The sequence below is a fragment of the Balaenoptera borealis genome, assembly GCF_965194805.1.
Source record: "Balaenoptera borealis genome assembly, chromosome: 1".
In the NCBI taxonomy this organism is placed as follows: Eukaryota; Metazoa; Chordata; class Mammalia; order Artiodactyla; family Balaenopteridae; genus Balaenoptera; species Balaenoptera borealis.
Window position 1 is genome coordinate 177,603,698 of NC_138860.1, and position 19,562 is coordinate 177,623,259.

A 19,562-nucleotide genomic window follows, 5' to 3' on the forward strand; every position below is an offset into this window, starting at 1 on the left:
ACATCCTATGTTTTATCTGGCAGCCCTATCGGGGAGGCTCTAAGAATGAGAGGAGAAACCTGCTCTTAGGAGGAGCAGGTTCTATAGACCGAGGGAGCCCCCGCCTGGCGGGGATGTCACAGCCATGCCTGGGGGAAATCCCTGTCAGATGTGGGAGGAACAGCTCCTGCCCACAGGGAGCTTTCAGTTTTTTGGGGTGGGGCCAGTCCTCAGGAGCTTGGCTGGCGGGGTGCAGTGCACGTGATACACAGACACCAGTTACCTCCTCAGTGGAACCATAGACATGAGAAGGGAGGGTCTCTCCTGAGCCCCGGTGCCTCATCCAGGGCCTGGCACACAGTAAAGGCTTCATAAATATTTGTTGAATGAATGAAGAATTCTCCCAACCCATGCCCACAGCAGTGGGGTGGTGCCTGGCCAGCAGGGGCTCCAGCACCCTACCTGCCCCTCCCAAGCTCCTTGGATCCAACGGGTGTGTGCACCGCCCTCACCCCAGGGGCTCCCCAAAGTGAGCTGTGGAGGGGGAGGAGCAGGGCAGAGGGCATAGAGAGATGATGCCAGCTTTTCTCCTACCCCACCCTCACCCCAGACCCCAATCCCAACTCGAAGTCCAGCCTGGGCAAGCATGCAGGTCGGGCTGGGAACTAGGTCAGGGTGACCGCTGGCTTCTGGCATTGGGGGCTTTTTGGGACTAAGGTAGGGGAGCAGGCCAAAGAGGTGCTGATCAGTGCTCCTTAGGGAGACATTTGGACAGTTGGGAGATTCCTGGGACCCAGAAACTTGAGGACACTTGTTTCTGGGGAGGTAAGATTTGGATCTTTTCCTGAAGTGCATTGATCTCAGGGGTCTTCCTGAAGGGGCCAACTAGGGAGAGGCCTGTGGTTCTCCCACACTTCCCCTAGGACAGAGTCCCTTAAACAGCCTTTTTGTTCATTCATTCATACATTCATTCACTTATTCACTTGCTGATCCCTCCCTCACTGCCGCCATTCTCTGGGATGACCCGGCTCCAGGCCAGGTGATAAAGGACTGCAGCATCTCTTCTGGTCTCAGTAGGAACATACCAGTTCCAGTGCTGGCCCTGCCACTGGCTCCCCGTGTGACCTTGGGCAAGTCACTGACCACTTTGAACCTCAGTTTCCCCATCCCTACAATGGGGATAACGCTAGCAGCTCCCTCCTGGGCTACTGTGAAGGGTACGAGATGATGCCAGTCCTCGGTGAGAGAGCTTCAGAGGGGAAGCCACCATGATTATTGTTGTTATTATTATTATCAGTATCATTTTTTAAAATTTTATTTATTTTATTTATTTTTGGCTGCGTTGGGTCTTCGTTGCTGCGCGCGGGCTTCCTCTAGTTGCGGCGAGTGGGGGCTACTCTTCTTTGCGGTGCGCGGGCTTCTCATTGCGGTGGCTTCTCTTTGTTGCGGAGCACGGGCTCTAGGCACCCAGACTTCAGTAGTTGTGGCTCGTGGGCTCAGTAGTTGTGGCTCTTGGGCTCTAGAGTGCAGGCTCAGTAGTTGTGGCGCACGGGCTTAGTTGCTCCGCGGCATGTGAGATCTTCCCGGACCAGGGCTCGAACCCGTGTCCCCTGCATTGGCAGGCGGATTCTTAACCACTGCGCCACCAGGGAAGCCCCATATTATCAGTATCATTTTGAGGCCCCTGTGGGTTGGGCAGGGAGTGGCTGGCCCCAAGGCCCAGGCCCCATGGCCAGTGTCACACTGAGCCATCCCGATAGGCCCGCTTCCTCTCGGTGCTTCAGCCATCTTGGCCCCCATCCCTCTTTTTCAAGGCATGTCAGCTCCTTCAAGGTGCCTCTGGCTTCTAGATCAGCAAGAAATCCTTCAGAGAAAAGTTAGAGTTGGGGACAGAGCTTGGAGCGGCCATCCGGTGGCAGGGCTTGGGCCTGGCCCCCCAACCTGCAGTGTGAGCTGGAGCTGGTCCCTCCTGCTCGGGCCTGGTTTCCCCAGTTGTACAGCGAGGGGGCGGGGCTGGACGTCCTGCCACGGCCTGGACGGGACCCTCTGTGTGTCATCCTGTTAGTAACGGGTTAGCTCAGAGCCTATAATCACATCTGCCCTGGGAAGAACTAACAGCGTCTCTGTAAATTGAGCTCTAATTGCGGCTTTTAGTGGAGTCAGCTGCTCCCCCATGCCCCCCCCCCGCCCACTGCTCTGAATCAGCGAGGTTGTCCCAGCCTGCCCTGCCAGGCTCAGGAATCCCCCAGGATTGTTCTGGCTCCCACTGAGCCAGCGATGGGTCAGGGACTAATGTCCTTCCAGGACCTACTGTGCACGAGGCTCTGAGCCGGGTGCTTTCCATGCAGTGGACTCCAGGTCATGTGACTACAGCTCTGGGAGGCAGGGGCTACTGGGGCTGTTTTTGCAGAAGGGGAAACTGAGGCACAGGGCAGCGAAGTCACTTGTCCAAGGCCACTCAGCTAGGATGTGGCAGAGTCTGGATATAAACCTAGATCTGTCTGATTCCGAGGCTTTGTTCCCGGCCTGAGGCGGAGGAGACACGCCCCACCCCACCCAGGAGCTCCGAGACCCCCAGCTGATGCTTCTTCCCCACTGGCGTTTGCTGACGAGGCCAGAGGCAGCCCCCCTCCTCAGGCGGGGCGCAGGCCTGTGGTTTCCCTGTTTGTTCTGGAGGTCCCAGCCGCTTCCCCAAGGAGACAGCTAGTGGTTCCCAGGCCACAGCCCCTTGGGCGGAGCCAGACCGCGACTGGCCGGCCTGGGAACACTGCCTGCCAGCCCCACTGGGCTCCACCAGGCCCTGGCGCTGGGTGGTCTGGGCAGGGGCCGGGGAGGGCCTCGATCCTGGCCATGGGGCAGGAGCCACAACTGGTGCCAGACTCGAGGCTGCCCTGCCAGAGACCTGGAAGGGTCCTGAGGCCGGGGATGGCTAAACTGGGGCAAACATTGCCCTGGGGGGGAGCCCAGGAGGGAAGGCCCCAGGCCCCAGTTCTCTCTGAGGACCTCAAGAGGAACATCCACCCCCTTCAGGACTGTCATTGTTGGGTGGCTGCAACTCAACCATTGAGTTGGTTCAGACAGGAGCCCTCCTTAGAGGCTGGTGGAGAAGCCAGGGTTGGCAGGCAGAAGACCTAGCGTCCAGCCCTGCCCTCCTCTGGACCTCAGTTTCTCCATCTGTACAATGGGCAGGGGTCAGGACTCCATGCTCGACCAGGGCTCCGCCAGCTGGGCAGGCTGTGGTTGTGGGGTGGGCAGCCCAGGCTGGAAGGATCTCAGTTGTTCCCAAAGTCATTTTCAGGGGCTTCTTCTTGCCCCCATCCCCAGGTCTTATAGCCCCCGCCCACACCTCTGACAAAGCCCCCTCTGTTCCCCTCTCCCAGGTGACTGCCTGATGGAGTGGAAAGAGCTCCCATGGGTTTTGGAGTCTGACAGGGCCCAGTTCAAATCCTGGCCACTGGCTCTCTGTGATCTTGGGCATGTTTCATCCTCTCCCTCCCCCATAGCTTTAAATGCCATTGTGACGCTCATCCTTCTATCTCCGGCCTGGGCTCGTCGCCTGAACTCCAGACTCTTTCCCAACTACCTACCAGCATGTCCACTCCAAAGTCCAATGGGCATCTCCAAGCTAACGTGATCCAAACCAACTCTCTATTTTCTCCCCAAATCTGCTCCCCCATATGCATAAATGGCATTCCACCCAGATGCTCAGGCCCCAAACTGAAGGGGAATCCCTGCTTCCGCTGTTTCCTCCTCTCCCTGCATTCAGCCCGTCAGCAAGCCCGGCTGGCTTTAACTCCCAAACGTGTCTGGGATGAAGCCCCTTCCCACCACACTTAGCTGGTCCAAGCCATCACCACCTCCACCCCCAGCAACAGAAATTCCTCCAGACCTGCCCTCCGGCATCTGCTCCTGGCGTTCCTGATCCCTGCATGGCAGCCAGAGCAATCTTTCCATAAGCTGGTCTGTGTCGCTCCCTGCGTCTAACCTTCCCGTGTGACAGAAGAAGACGCAGGTGCCTATCGTGCCCCACGCGACGCAGCTCCCGTCCACCACTCCCCCTCATCCCATCCACTGTCTCCCCTTTCTCTGGGCTCCAGCCACGTTGGTTATTTCTGTCCCTCAAACATATTAAGAGTATTCCTGCCCCAGGGTCTTTGCACTTGCTTTATTCTACTTGGAATAATCTTTCCTCCAGCTCTTTGAAAGGCCACCTTCTTACCGACTGTGTCTCAAACCAAATGTCACCTCCTCAGACAAGTCCTCCCTGCCCACCAGCTACAGCAGGGCCCCCAGTCACTCTCTGGACCTTGGTTTTCTTATTTGTAAAATGGGGCCAGTGCCAGTGCCCTACCTAAGAGGGTGGAAAGAGATGGTTGGCGGGGAGGGGGGTGCTGAAATGCCAGCGTGAGGCAGGCACTGGGCTCCTCTCTCACTGGCACTCACAGTCCCAAGGCATGGCTGACCCTGAGCTGGCTGGACCCAGGGTCAGGAGACTGGGAGAACCCTTTGCCAGAGGTGGAAGCTGGGCTCCTCTGCCTGTTTTACTGTGTGACTTCAACTTGGTCTCTGACCCTCTCTGGGCTACCTTCCTCCCTGGCCTGCAGAAGCCAACTCCAGCCCTGAGCTTTGTCTGGGCGACAATGGAAAGAGGTCTGTCCCCAAGAGATCCCTCAGGAGTGGAGGGATCAGGGCAAAAGACCCATCCAGCACTGAACCTTGCCTTGAGGTTGGATGTCAGGACAGCACCTGTTCATACCCTGAGAACAGGCAGCAGCTGCTCAGGCCTTAGCCCTGGAAGGGCTCTGGGAGAAGAGGGAATGATCACACCTTGAGCCTGTCCATATCCTGCCCCAGAGCCCTCTTCTCATCCTGACCCAGCCCCCTGTCCTCAGGGCACAGCCTCTTAGCTACCACTGTTCCCCAACCAGGTCACCTGAGTGGGCAGGAGGCTGATTACAGGGCCCTCAGCCAGAGTGTTGAAGCCCAGCCTGACCTCAGAGACCCTGGGGCCACCCGCCCTGGCCTGGGCAGGGGGAGGGAGGGGGAGGGAGGGGGAGGCAGGGGCTCTGCCCGAGGCTGCTGGGCACTCCCCACCGGGACAAGGGCACAGGCCCAAGAGGTCAGGATCTCCTGACTGACTCCGGCAGCCCTGCTCCCTCGAACCTTTGCTGAGTTACAATCCCGCCTCCTCCTTTCTGCTCCGCATCCTGCCCGGTGCATGATTAGGTCCCGCACTCTGCAGCCACCCTGCCTGCCTTCGCGTCCTTCTCCACCTCCTGTTAGTTGTGGGACTTCACATAAGTTATCAAATTTCTCTCTGCTTCCTTTTCCTCATCTGTAAACCAGAGACTGTAACAGTCCCTGCCTTCTGAGAGCGGTTGGGCGTATAAACGAGTTAAGTGCGCTGTGAAGCACTAGGAAGAGCGCTGGCCCTCAGGGAGCGCCACGGAAATGTTCACGACTGTGCCTGTAGCCAGTGTTTCCACCACCTCAGCGATTCTAAGCCTCGTTCCAGTGCGCAGGAGGGAGAGCCAACACTGGCCGGTGGCGGCCCCCTGCCCCGCCTGCCCCTGCTGGGCTGGTGGGTCATGTGCGTGCCCCCCATCCTGAGGTTGCGGGCAGATGGCTGAGGAGCCAGAAAAGAGCCTGGAGCCATGATCAAGACAGCATCACAAGGAGGCCCCAGGAAGCCACACAGGAACTCGGAAGCCCAAATCCTCTTCTGAGAACTTAATCCCCCACCCCACCCCCAGATCGGCTGGTACTAGATCTTGGTGGGAGGTCTCGGGGTTAGCCACCAGGGCTAATTATAAACGCTGCTGCTTTGGGGATCTCACTACCTGATTGAAAGGCTTCTGTGGCTGATGGGGCTGGGGTTGTTTTCCTTGGAGAGATTAGCGCCTCGGAGGGGGTTGGAGGAGGTGGACTGGGGGTCAGGCAGACCTGGGTTCAACTTGCAGCTGTCACTTACAAGCCATGGAACAGGTCCCTGTGCCCTGCCAAGCCTCAACTTTCTAATCTGTAAAATGGGGATGATATTGTCCAGCTCACAGGATGGTGGTGGGGTATGTGGATGTGTCTAGCATCTGGGGATGCTACAAACCATCCTACAACTTCACGGCCATGTCTTGGGTGCTTAGTAGGGTGTACGGTGCATTGTAGGTCCCCTGCTCCCTCCTGCCTTCAATCTCAGAGCAGTAAGTTTGCTGACAATCTATCCACTTACATGCTGGTCCAGTTTCCTTCTTCACAAACAGGACTGAGACTCTCAGGCACAGGTTTGGGGACTGCTTCCTCCTCCCCATCTCCATGACCCCAACTTCCCTTGCCTGGCCTCTTGCAGCAGACTCCTTGTTGGTCTCCCAGCCTCTAATTCTTCTCAAAGCTGCCCTCAAAGCTGGCAGCCAAGATGATCTTTCAAAAATGATGCTCACGCCCGAGCTCCAGAGTCTTCCATGGCTCCCCAGGGTCTTCAAGGTCAACCCCCAGCTTCTTGGAATGGCATTTGAGGCCCTCCTGCCCATCTTTCCCACAACGTTTCCTCTGAATTCCCCCTCTGTAGCCTCATGCCTGCCTCAGTCCTCCTCGCCTTGTCAAGCCCCAGTTCATTCTTTGCCTTCTGTCTCTGTGCCCACCCCACTTGTGCCCCCAGCTGGTTAGGTGCCCCCTCCATGCCCCCACAGTTCCTTGCCTCCCCACCGCCCTGGGATTCCCTCTAGTGGTCTCTGCCATGAGACATGAACTTCCTGAGGACAGAGCCTTGGGCCTGTTCGCAGTTGTCTCCCAGGCGTGGCCCAGGCTGTGGCCCAGAATAAGGCAGGGGCCACAAGCTCAGTTTCCGCAACGACCAGACAGGTAACACCAGTCCAGAGGGGCTTTGCATAAGGGTACAGGGAACCCTGGGGACTGAGGCAAACAGGAGAGGTACCCCCAAGATGGGCAGCCGTCTCTCAGCTCCAGCTGACTGCTGCCCTGCAGAAATGTGGGGCAGTGCCAGCACACCTTCCAATTTTTCAAAAAAAGCCAGAAATTCAAATCTTTTGTGCAAGTTCCCAATGTTCTGAAACACTGTGAAGATACTCAGTGACATCTGGGGAGCACATGAGTTGGAAGGTGCCCTGAGCATAAGCTGAAGACAAGAAGCTGAAGCTGAGACAAGACAACCCAAGCTTCCTACACCCCTTCCTTTCTGTGGAGCAAAGGTTCTCACTGTTGAGTGGGGTGGGGGGCAGCAATTGTGTCCCCTAGAAATCTAGTGAGGAGGGGCTGGGCATGTTGCTAACCATCCTACAATGCACAGGACAGTCCTCACAACAGAGAAGCACCCAGCCCCAAGTGCCGGTAGTGCCGCGGTTGAGAACCTGCTAGAGTTGTTGGTGGGAAACAGCCACTCAACTGAAGACTACATTTCCCAGCCTCCTTTGCATTTGATGGGATCATGTGACTAGTTCTCACCAATGTACTGTGAGTAGAAGGGACATGTGCTACTTCCAGGAAGAAGTGGTTAAAAAGTGGGTCCCTCCCACCCCTCTCATTGATGAGCTGGTCAGATAGACGTTCTGGTTAGATAGAACATCTGGAACTTAGAGGACAGCAGAGCCACATAGTGGAAAGAACCTGGGTCCCAGGCACCTGACCAGAGGCACCACCAGATGTTTGAGATAGAAATAAACTCTTACTGTGTTAAGTTCTAGATTTCTCTTTAACAGAAGACAGGGTTATCTGGATGACTAGAAGAGGATTTGTCAGCTTAGCTTCAGTCTTCCTCCCTGAGAAAGCATCTTACTGTCACCCTTAGCCTCTAGTTCTGCGGGTGGATGGGTGAACCTGGGACCTCTGCCTGGACCCCTGGCCTGGATTAGGACTCAGAGCCACCAACAGTTAGAATAAAGGGGTGATGAGTGACGTGAAGGTGTGGGGCCCAGCCTGGGTGAGGGAGGCATGGGGAAGACTCTGGAGCAGTGGCGCCTGAGCATCCTTGGTTATTCTTGAAGCAGACATCAGTTCACAGCCTGGACTCACGGCAGGAGGAGCTCCTTGTTTCTCACGGGATCCTAAAGGCTCAGTATGTGTTCAGCATGGTGCTGGGACTGTACATTCAGATGCAGGAATGGAACATCAGCGAAGTTAAAGAACTCTCCTGAGTTCACAGAAACGAGAAAGCGATGGAGCAGAGACAGGAACCCCTATCTCTCTGACTCACAGCCCATGCTTTTGAACCCCATCCCAAAGTTTAACAGATATGATGGTGCTTTGTTTGTATCCTTTGAGCATTTACTGTTCTAGCACATGCTTGGGAGCTTTGTCTCAGCCCTTCCAGGGGCGGGTTGGAAGGGCCAAGGTGTTCATTTTCCTGGGAGCAGCGCTTAGCCAATGAGGGATTAGAGCTGGAGAATAAATACCCCTGCTCCCTCGCCCCACAGCGGGATAACTCTGAGATACATCTTCTACACAGTCTCCTGGAGGCCCACAGTGGGACTGAGCCCTAGTTGTCCAGAATGGTAACCTGCTTAATAACATATCCTTCCCTTTCCCGGCTGGCTTCCCCACTCTGCCTGGTGCTTTCTGGGTTCCTTTTATAAACTACTTGTACTCAGATCCTTGTCTCAGAGTCTGCCTCAGGAAAACCCAACCTAAGACACAAAGTATGGTTTGCATACCCCCAGAGACATGTAAATTGATTTTGGGTGGTACTGGAGAACTTTTTTTTTTTTTTTAATTTTTATTTATTTTTGGCTGCGTTGGGTCTTCGTTGCTGCACATGGGCTTTCTCTAGTTGTGGCGAGCAGGGGCTACTCTTTGTTGTGGTGCGCAGGCTTCTCATTGCAGTGGCTTCTCTTGTTGCGGAACACAGGCTCTAGGCGTGCGGGCTTCAGTAGTTGTGGCTCGCAGGCTCAGTAGTTGTGGCTCACGGGCTCTAGAGCGCAGGCTCAGTAGTTGTGGTGCACGGGCTTAGTTGCGCCACGGCATGTGGGATCTTTCCGGACCAGGGCTCGAACCTGTGTCTCCTGCATTGGCAGGCAGTTTCTTAACCACTGTGCCACCAGGGAAGTCCCTGGCAAACTTTTAAAAACAGACTGCTTAAATGTGAATTTAAAGAAGTGTTTAGGGGGACTCCCCTGGTGGTCCAGGGGTAAAGACTCCGTGCTCCCAGTGCAGGGGACGTGGGTTTGATCCCTGGTCAGAGAACTAGATCCCGCATGTATGCCGCAACTAAGAGTTTGCATGCCCCAACTAAGAAGCCCACATGCCACAACTAAGGATCCTGCATGCCTCCAACTAAGACCCTGTGCAGCCAAAATAAATTTAAAAAAAAGAAAAAAATAACTGTTTAGGAAATGATAGTACAGAGATATGACAAAAATTATGAAGATGGTATGAGAATAACAAATGAAAATGCTGTAATGTACAGTGAAGATGAGGTCTCTGTCCTGGCAAGAATGTAGGCATGTAGTTTAATTTGCTTTCCCAGCATCAGCTCGGCTGTGCTTCCCTTTTTGCCAGGACTGCTAGGAAACTCAAAGAGAAATCTGCGCAGCTGCATTTTCATTCTTGAAGGATGTCTGCTTCTGACATACAATTTCTCATCTTTCCAGGTTCATATTTAACTGGCTCCTGTTATGAGTCATTAGTACTGGCTGCCTCAGAGCCTGGTTGGCAGGAGGTTGGAAATGCATTATAAATAAATAAAGGGTGTCATTAAGTATGGGAACTTTGTAATCAAATTCCAGCTCCACAACTTGAGGGACCTTGGGCACTCACATCACCTCCTGCACCCTTGGCTTCATCATCTATAAATGTGGATGATGGAGGCCTACTTCCTAGTGCGGATTAAATGAACTGAATGCATACAAGCATCAAGCACAGAGATTGGCAGATGGTAAATGATCAATGTTAATTGTTAGGATTAGTATCATTATTGGGACTTTGATTCTAAATGAGGAAAGAGGAGCAAACTTGGGGAACTCTGTATACCCCCAATATCAGGTGTAATCTTGAGTCTGGTACCCAGGCTTGACAATCAGGAATGGAAAAATCACAATCATCTAGGCTGAAGCTCTGTGGGGGCAACCACTAAATTCTTAGGACCTAGTACAGTGCCTGGCTCATACTCAATGCTTATTGAGTGAATGAATGGAGGAACAGCTACAGTGGGCCAGGGTGGGCAGTTGTTTGTGGGCGCCACGCAGCAAGGGTGTCCCAGGGCCCTTGAAGGCCTTCCTGCCGTGGGTTTCAGGGCACAGAGGCAGTCTTCTTTAATCCTCATGGCAACCCCAGAGTGGACTGTCTCCCATTTTACAGATAAGAAAATGGAGAGGCAGAGACCCAAAGACATCGTCCAAAGTCGCCCAGGTAATGAGCGGTGAAGTCCCCAGGTCAGCAGGAGACACCTTTCTCCCCGTCCAACCCCACCTGTGCTCTTGGGCCCCGAGTCCAGTTCTTCCCAGAGAAAGGATCTTATTTCAGTCTCTTCCTCACTGACCACAAAGACTCAGTCCTGTCCTCAGAAATATTTGGAAAGTTTTATTTAAATGTTTTGTGTTCCCTTTTAACCAACATCAAAAAGAGAAAAATTTTTGGCTGTTCCAAACAGGAGAGCCACTTCAGAGAGGAGCATGTGTGTTCAGAGCTGGGAAGCGTCTGCTTTGCCAGGCTGCTCTTCCCAGCCTGGGCCACCCTGGGCTGGATGGCCAGTCCCAGGAGCTGACTTCCTGGGAGCCCCAGGCGGCCTTGGAATGAGTGAGTGAGCAAACCCCCATCCCGAGGAGGAGGACCTGGTCTCCCCTGCAGTTAGGACTGGGCTTGGGGACAGCGACATGAGCCTGGTAGGGCCTGGTGGGTTCCAGAGGGAAGGAGAGGGGAGTGGGAGGGTCAGATCCGGAATGTTCCATAGAAGCTCCAAGGCCTCTGGGTCTGGAGAAATACGTCTGCTAGAAAAATAAGATGCTTTGAGAAGTTCTGCAGTCTATGTTCTCTGCCTGCCCAAGAGAAACCAACCCTGTTGGCCAAAGGGGCAGCGAGTGGGGGCAGAGGCTGGAGGCCAGCAACTGGTGGAGATTTCCAGAGGGGAGCGAGGTGGGCAGCAGAGAGACTTTGGTTTCCTGGGTCCCCTTTCTGGCAGCTGCAGAGGCTGTGGGGGCCTCTGCCTCCCGCCCCTTGAGGTGTGGGCTGCCGGGGAGTGGGCAGCACTGGGAGAGGGAGGCCAGCCATCTGTCATGGGCTGGTCGATGCCCAGGCCCTGGGCCCTCAGAACAGGATGCCCAGGGGGAGCAGGGCCAGCAGGAACAGCAGAGGGCCTGGGGAGGGGCTGCCTGACAAGCTGGCGGAGGCACAGTGGTCGCGGTTGGCACCGATGCAGGCTGCGTAAGCCATCACGTGAGGGATGTAGTTCTGCTCGTGGACGCCGTGCAGCAGGTGTGCCATGGGGCCCTTGGCGAAGACGGCTACGTCCTCCCCGCCGTGGGTCTCGTGGCGCAGGGGCACGGCGGACTGTGCCTGGTAGTTGTCGTGAGCTGCGGGCCAGAAGAAACACTTGCTGAGAGCCTACCAGGGGCCTGGCACTATGCAGTAGCTTCCCCGTGCCCCTTCCAGGTTGGCTTGAATGCCCCCATTTTATAGAAGAGGAAACTGAGGCTCACTGCAGGGAAGTCATTTCACACCAGGCCACAGGATTTGGGCCTGAGTCTGTTCTGACACAGAAGCCTGCACTCTCAACCCCCAGACCTCATCCGGGCCGTCTGGATTAGAAGGGAAGAGTCAACCCAGGAGAGCCTCTTACCATCAGCTGTGCCATTAGGCCCCCAGGGACCCCTGGGGACATCATGAACAAACACCTAACAATATGGAATTGGATAAGCAGACTGGGAAGGCTCACACACTGGAGTATTATACAGCCAGTAAAAACAGTGTAACATAGCAAGCACCTGCACGTGCCAGGCAACACGCTAAGCTCATCAGATCTATCTAGTCCTTCAGACAACCTTAGGAGGTAGATATGGAGGAAACGGAAGCTGAGAAAGTTCAAGTTATGTGCCCAAGGTCACAGAGCTGGTAGATTTTAGGAGGGGATTCAAATTAAGGTTGTTCTGACTCAAGTCCTGGCTACTCTGAGACACACACCCCCAGCCTTAACTACAGGACTACACTGTTTCCAAGCTCATCCCTAAGGGGGTGCCCTGTCCCCTCCCAGCTCTGGGCCTTGCAGTCTTACCGTAGTCCACCATGGAGACATTCTCTCGCTCACCGCCCACCACCTTGTAGCCAGGCCCGTTGCCGTACAGGATGGCAGTGAAAGGCTTCTTGTCTGTGTCACTCAGCATGGGGGCCAGACCTGCACAGGGAGGCACTGGTCCAGGGATCATGTTGGAGTATAGTCCCCAGCCCCCAGCTTGGCAACCCCTGGGTCCCCTTTCAAGGAAGCCACCTTCCAAACCCAATTTATTTCCAACCAGCCATCCTTCAGTTTTCACTGTGCCCGCATCCTCCCATCTGTTGGTCTGTCCGTCCATCCTTCCATCCATCCTCTCCTCTCCCCTGTCCATTAATCCATCCTCCCTCTCATTTTTCTACCCATCCATCATCCAGGTGGCCACCCATACACCCATCCAGGCATCACTTCACTCCATCCCCCATCCTGTGTTCCCCCACCTGTCAGTGACTTCTCCTCCCTACCCAATTCTGAGTCTCACATGTGCCAGGCCCTGGGCTTGCCAGGTCTCCCACCTGACTCCTGCTCCCAGAGGGCAGACCCTGGGAGTACCCAGTGCCCACCCCAATGGAGGCCCACTTACCAAAAATAGAGTTGCCACGGGGGGTGTATCCGCCAAAGGTAAAGACGTGGGAGTGGTCGGCGGTGACAACGGTCAGCGTGTCTTCCACGGAGGTCATGGTGCCTGCCTGCCCGATTGCCCGGTCCATCTCCACCGCCTCGTGCAGTGCCTGCTTGGCTTTGCCCTCGTGGTGCCCATGGTCAATCCTTCCCCCTTGGGACACCAAGGCAAAGGCCTCCAGTGAGGGGGCGGGGAAGGAGATCTGACCCCCAATTCCCATCCCGTGACGGCCAGGGGACTCCCCTGGGCCAGGCACCACACCAGGCATTTGACGCAGCCATTCGACCTTCACAGCACCTCAGAAGGTGAGTTGTTGGACCACAGGCCCACGCATGGAGAGTGCAAAGCCAGGGTTTAAAGCAGACCCACCACCCCACTCTGCTCCCAGCACTGCTTCTTCAGCTGCTCGGTGTCCCTGAAGACCTCGGAGAGGTAGGGAAGGGACCCAACATGCCTGAATGGCTACTAGATGCCAGGCAGCTAGGTGCCAGGCATAAGCTGACGTCTCGTTTCCCCTTCACAACAACCGTGGGCAGAGATGGGTACGATTAGCCCCGTTTACAGATGGAGCAGCTGAGGCCGGGAGTGGGAAGTGATGTGTCCAAGGTGGGATCTGCTGGGATTTGAATTCAGGTGTGACTCACTGGAAAGCCCTGTTTTTCCATCTCCACTTTGAATACATCCCCTCTGAGGGTAAAGCACGCTCCTAAAGGGGAAAAGCCCTCCATGCCTGGGCAGTGCCTACGGCAGCCTTCCATAAAGGCCTGGGGAAGCCTGCACCTCATGCCACCTCCCCCAGATGAGCACAGGAGGCCTGGAGTTAAGCCTGGCTTAAAGGTCACAGCTAAGGCTGTGTGACTTCAGAGAACACCTTCCATCTCTAACAGGAAGACGATGCCTGGTGGACACTCCCAACTCTGAGGGTCCTGAGCCTGGGCGCCCGGCCGCCCTCCTTCCTGCTAGCCTGGGCCTCACCACTGTGGCCCGGCAGGCTGGCAGGGTGGGTCCCTCCTTTGTTGTGGCTCTGGGAGCAGCTGGTCTGGCGGGCCCAGTCTTGGCCCCGCTCACAAAGAGGACCGCTCCCGGGGGAGCCCGTGCTCACCACCACTGGTTCCTGCCTGGTTCTTCGGCATCAGAGGCCCGTTCAGGGCCAGGCCAAGACCGCCGTGCTTGAGTGGGAACCCCGGGGCTTGGCAAGAAAGCCGCCGAGTTGGGCTGGCGCCCGCTGGCCTCTGAAGGGCGGAGGGGCCTGAGCGTGTGCGTATGTGTGGTGAGAGGATGTGTGCAAATACGTCCGTTGTGTGGGTCCATTTAGAACATGGAAGACAATAGTTGTTAGAACCTTGGAAGATTCCAGAAACTTTATCATTTCCTCTCACTTCCTATTGTGATTGACTTAGCTACTGTGTAATCATAATAATGATAATAATAGAAGCATCAAGGATTTATTCTCTTTTGGGCCCTGTTCCAAGTACATTATGTCTCTGAACGCAATGGATGCTAATAACCGTTCTTGGAGAGGGGGACTATTTTTGGCCTCATTTTACAGAAATGTACAGGTAGAGGTCACAGAGCCAGTGGGCGGCAGCATCAGGACAATGACTCCAGGGCCTCACAACAGTGCTGCGAAACCCCAGGAATGTCGGCATACAGCACCCCTGCCTCCTGAAGGGTCTGGCTCTCCCAACCCAGGGGACCCCAGGATATACCAGGGCCCGCCCTGGGCCTTCTCCTCTCTGACCTTGTTCCCACACGGGCCCAGTAACATCAGAGGTCTGCTGTCCAGCTGCGAGGGTTCCTGCAGACCGATGGGCATCTACAGAGGAGGACCCTGGGCCGGCGTCCTTGGGCCCAGCCAGGCAGCGGCTAAGAGCACATTTGTCTACTGGGGCCTGCTGATTTGTCTTTTGGGAGGAGTGAAGCTGAGGGACCTGCACACCCCTCCAGAGCCAGGCCTTGGGGAGGTATTTCCAAAAGGAAGAAACTTGCCTCCTCTCTCAGGAAGCCTTCCTGGACTAGTAAGCCAGATGTGCCATCTCCACGCCCAGAGGAGAGCTGCTTGTTGGGCTGGGAACTTCAGCACCGCTCCCTTTTCCCCCCTCCCTCCACAACCCATCTCCCTAAAGGAATCTCCCTGCTCATCCCCAAACTGGACAGTTCTCTCTGAGAGCTGGACCGCCCTACCCCTGAACCCATCTGGAAGCTCCCAGGGAAGTGGCCCTGCAGTCAGGCCCTGGACCCCTACCTTCCACCAGCAAGAAGAAGCCTTTGGGGTTCTTGCTCAGGATCTTGATGGCCATCTCCACCATCTCGGAGAGTGAAGGGTCAGTCACGTTGTTCCTGTTGAGCTCATACTGCATGTCCCCTGGCTCAAAGAGACCTGAGGAGGACCCGGGAGGATGTGGGTGTCTCAGGGGGCACAGGCTCCCCACACACAGCTTGGGGGTAAAGTGGGGGGATGGAAGCTCATCGGGGTGGCTCTTGCGGGCCTGACTTGTGCCAGGTGCTTTGGGCGTGCTTCCTCCTTTCATCTTCTTAGTCACGCCATGGTGAGAGGGACCACCGTGTCCATTTCACAGAGGAGGAGACTGAGCCTCAGGTGTTCAGTACCTTGCTATTTTCAGCTGCTAAGTGGGAGACCTGGGATTCCAATCCATCAGCCCACCCTGAGCCCATAGAGCCCTGGACATGGCAGAGGACTGTGTCCTGGCCTCAACAAGGCAGCCTGGCTGTGTATTTACATGTCATTTACAGGTCAGGCTTGAAGGGCTCAGTGCCCTGTGCAGTGAAACAGAAGAAGGGTTGGGGTCACTGTCCCTTCTGTTCCGAGCTCGGTTTTTTCCCTTGTGAAGTAAGGAGAGTGATCCATTTCTTACCCATGTCACAAGATTCCACAAGTACTGGGTTGGTGTTTCCAGTCCTGGATGTCCTTCCAGAACACCTTGCCCTTCCATGAGTGCATGCAGCCAAGCAAGAGCTCCAATTAACAGAGTGCTTACTCTGTGCCACACGCTGTCCTATGTGCTTTGGAAGCACTTAGGCGCCAGCCTCTGAGATGGCACCCAATAATCCTCCCTCCTGGAATTCATGCCCGTGTGTGCCCCTCCCTCACTGACTAGGGCTAGCCGGTGTATCCAACAGAACACTGTAGAAATGATGGTGTGTGAGTTCCAGGCCAGGGCATAACACACTGTGGCCTCGGCCTTGCATACTCTTACATTTCTGGGGGAAGCCAGCCGCCATGTTGTAAGGACACTCAAGCAACTCAATGGAGAGATTCATGTGGCAAGGAGCTGAGGCCTCCTGCCAACAGCCTGCACCAAGTTATGAGCCATATGAGTGGGCCACCTCGGAAGCCCCAGCCCCAGACAAGCCTTCAGATGACTGCAACCTCACGAGAGACCCAGCTAAATCACTCCCAAACTCCTGACCCAGAGAAACTGTGAAGGAATAAACTGTTCAACAATCATTATAAATAAAACAACTTTACAGTTGTTTTAAACTGTAAAGTTTTGGGATAATGTGTTATGCAGCAACAGGTAACTTACATATTAGCTCACTTAATCCTCATGACAACCCTGAGGTAGGCCCTATTGTTATCCCCATTTTACGGCGGATTCATTATCCTTATTTTATAGAAAACTGTGGCACAGAGAGGAGAAATCACTTGCCCAAGGTTGCACAGCTCATGGGTGGTAGGAGCTGGATTTGAACCCAGCACTCTGGCTCTAAGATCCATGAACAGAACTTTCTTGCTCCATGGGTACATGCATGACTCTACACAGCCAGTGTGGGGTATGGGGTGTGTGCTGTGTGACCCAGGCAAGTAGAGAGCTGTGTGTGTATCTGAGGGATCCTCCAGGTACCCAGCTCTAAGCCCATAATTTCCAGTGACACACCCAGGACCCAGGGGCTGTGTTCCTTGAGAAAGATTTGCAGGAGGTTTTGCCACCACTTGCTTGGCCCAATAGCCAGAAGGGAAAGAGGACCCAGATGTCTGCATGGTGGCACTCAGGGTCTCATTCCACCTGGCCTGGAGCTGCCCCCAGGCCCCACACCTGTTTCCCACTCCCTGGGGAAATGGGGGCAACCCCCAGTCAAGACCACTGGCGACAATCTAGCTGGCTTCTGCCCTGGCAACACAGCAGGGCTGGCTCTGGGTCCCCTTGCTCCTCAGTCTAGGACTGTTTAAGTCCCAGCTCCAGCCAGGGTTCAAACTCACCTGGGCCCTAATTCTAACTGGCTGTGTGGCAAGCCAGAGGTCGTTTCCTTTCTCTGAGCTTTGTTTCCCTTTGTGCTCAACGGAGCTATTCACCCTGCACAGCCAGCAGATTTCAGGTCTAATTCTATGAACCAGAACCCCTCCCTCACCCCTCCCAGGTCCTGGAGGCTGAGGGCAAAGGTCCCTAAGTAGGGGGGCAGCCTGGGACCTCGTCCCCGGGGCACCCAGCTGGATGTCCACTCCACCCCCCTCCACTTACCCAAGAGGTAGTCCACGGTGTAGGGGTCGAGGGCCAGGAGTTCGGTGCGGTTCCAGATATAGTGAGAGTGCTAGGAAGGAGGACGGTGTCAGCCAGGCCGGGGCTGGGGAAGTCAGAAGGACTAACCCCAGCTGGTCTCAGAGTCTGCGGCATGTACTGGTTCTCTTCAGTCATTTAAAATCCCTCCCCGAAGACCTACCATCCCTGCCTTCAAGAAATGGCAAATAAATGAGCAATTTTAATGCAGGGAGATGAGAATCTGGAGACCAGAGACCACTGTGAGCCTAGAGGCAGGATCAGAGAGGGCTTCCTGATGTCCTAATGAGGTCTTGAAGGACAAGCAGGAATTGATCAGCCTGGGGTCAGGAAGTAGAGTTCCAAGCATGGGGAGGGATCAGGGAGCAAAGAGGGAGGCGCAGATCACAGCGGGCCTTGAGTGCCCACTGAGAGGTATGGGCTATGTGTATTCTGAGAGCTGTGGAGAGCCAGGGAGGAAGCAAAGCCCTAGCTCTGCCCTGGGGACCCCATCCAAGGGGGAGATAAAGGAAGTACTGTTTCCCCAGGGCACAGAGGCCATGCGAAGGGGCTGGCCAGCTTGCCTGGTGACGGCACCATTCAGGCCTAGACTGGGGGGTCCCAAACTACCAGGAATCAGCTGTGTGTCCACTGGAGAGCCCCTTGCCTTCTCTGGCCAATGGCATTGGGATCAGAGGTTTCTGAACCTCAGGGGCTACTTTGGGAAGGAGGGTGGGAAGGCTAAGAAAGTGGAGCTCCCCTCCTTCACTGAGATGATTCTCCTATGTTATCTCATTTGTCCCTCACATCACCCATACAAGGTAGGTACTGTATTCTCATTTTACGGATGAGGACACTGAGACACACAGATTAACCCATACTAAGGCATGATTTGCGAAGAATGTGTGGCTTATCTGAAACCTCAAAGTGATACCCTGTTCGGTGCAGCTCTCTCCCTCTTGGTGTCTAGACTGAGCTCCAGGGTAAGCCCCCTGCCTGGGCAAGAAGGATTAAGCTCTGGTCCCATGTTCCAGGTAGAGAAACTGAGGCTGGGAGTGGCGGTGTCTCTCGGACTCGGGCTGGGATGGGGCTCTGGTCCAGCCTGAGCTGACTCAGGAGTGGGAAAGGTTCAACGCAGCTCAGTCCTGCCCCTACCAGCCCCTGGGGGCCATTCCCCAGCCCCTACCCCCCACCTCGCTCTTGGCCCAGCCCTATCCCACAAGGCCTCCCCGGGGGCCAGTCCTGGAACCCTCAGAAACCCAACCCCAGAGTGACATCAAAGTGGCTGCCAGGCTGCTCCCCACTGTCTTCAGCCCTGACCGCAGTCATTTCCAGACCCCAGCTGCCCCAGGCCCAGCGGCCGGCAGACGGATTTCAAGGGCCAGAGCTGCTCCAGGGAGCCTGCGCCCAGGTCTTCCCACGCTCCAGCAGCCCAGCACGTGCCCCGGCCCGGCCCCTCCCTGCCACCTCTGCCTGCAAGACCCTCCCAATATCGCCTCCTCCCCCTTGTCAGGGCTTCTCAGCCCCACCCTTGTGGTCTGTCCCCTCTGGGTTCCCGTAGCTCCTGGGCGTCTCGCCATCCAAGCACACAGCATTCCACGTTTCCTTAACCACCTGACTCATCCTTTGGACCTCATGCCTAGCCAGGGGCCCTGCACACAGTAGGGGTGCAGGTGGACTGAATGTCTATGCAGGTTATGCCTTGGCCCACCTTCCTCCTTACTGCCTGAAGGTATTTCACTGTGGTCTTGAAGGAAGGAATTGATGGGCACCTACTATGTGCCATTCATATATCTGTAAGGCCCTCTGAGCCCGTTGAAGTAAGAATTATGACCCCATTCTACAGAAATGAACACGGATTCAGAGAGGGCTCCCGCAGCCCTGCCCACTGCAGGCGTCCCCTGCAGCCATCAGGCCCCCAGACAGGCTACCTTGTGTTTCGGTTTGAAGCTCTTCCAGATGTCGATGAGGTTCAGGCCGTCCAGCCTCGTGCCCCTGGCCTTCTCGTCCATCTCATACTCCACATCGGTTCTATTCTTGGGGAACATGTACTTCCGGCCGCCCCCCATGATCACCTAAAGGGGACACAGCCATGAGGAGCCCAGGGCGCCATGACGTCCAGAGGCTCCAGAGGCCTGGCCTGCAGAGCTGGGCTCCTGGGGGCCCGGCGGGCGGGGTGGAAGCTTCTCCGGCATGGCGAGTCCTGGCTGCAGTCCACGCTGCCCTCCCCGAGCCTCCACTTCTCAGCTCGGGGGCA

General features: G+C 55.6%; 1 protein-coding gene across 2 annotated transcripts in view; it reads right to left on the minus strand.

Moving 5' to 3' along the window:
• Positions 1–10,483: 10,483 nt before the first annotated feature.
• The window catches only part of ALPL (alkaline phosphatase, biomineralization associated), a 60,064-nt gene continuing 50,985 nt past the window's right edge, over positions 10,484–19,562 (minus strand). For both annotated transcript variants that reach the window (XM_082398556.1, XM_082398557.1), the window contains exons 7-12: positions 19,237–19,380; positions 17,291–17,360; positions 15,055–15,189; positions 12,771–12,962; positions 12,191–12,310; positions 10,484–11,492 (exon numbers count right to left, since the gene is read on the minus strand). In XM_082398556.1, the coding sequence (XP_082254682.1) occupies positions 11,227–11,492; positions 12,191–12,310; positions 12,771–12,962; positions 15,055–15,189; positions 17,291–17,360; positions 19,237–19,380 (927 nt within the window). In that variant the 3' untranslated portion in view covers positions 10,484–11,226. The remainder of the gene's footprint in view (positions 11,493–12,190; positions 12,311–12,770; positions 12,963–15,054; positions 15,190–17,290; positions 17,361–19,236; positions 19,381–19,562) is intronic.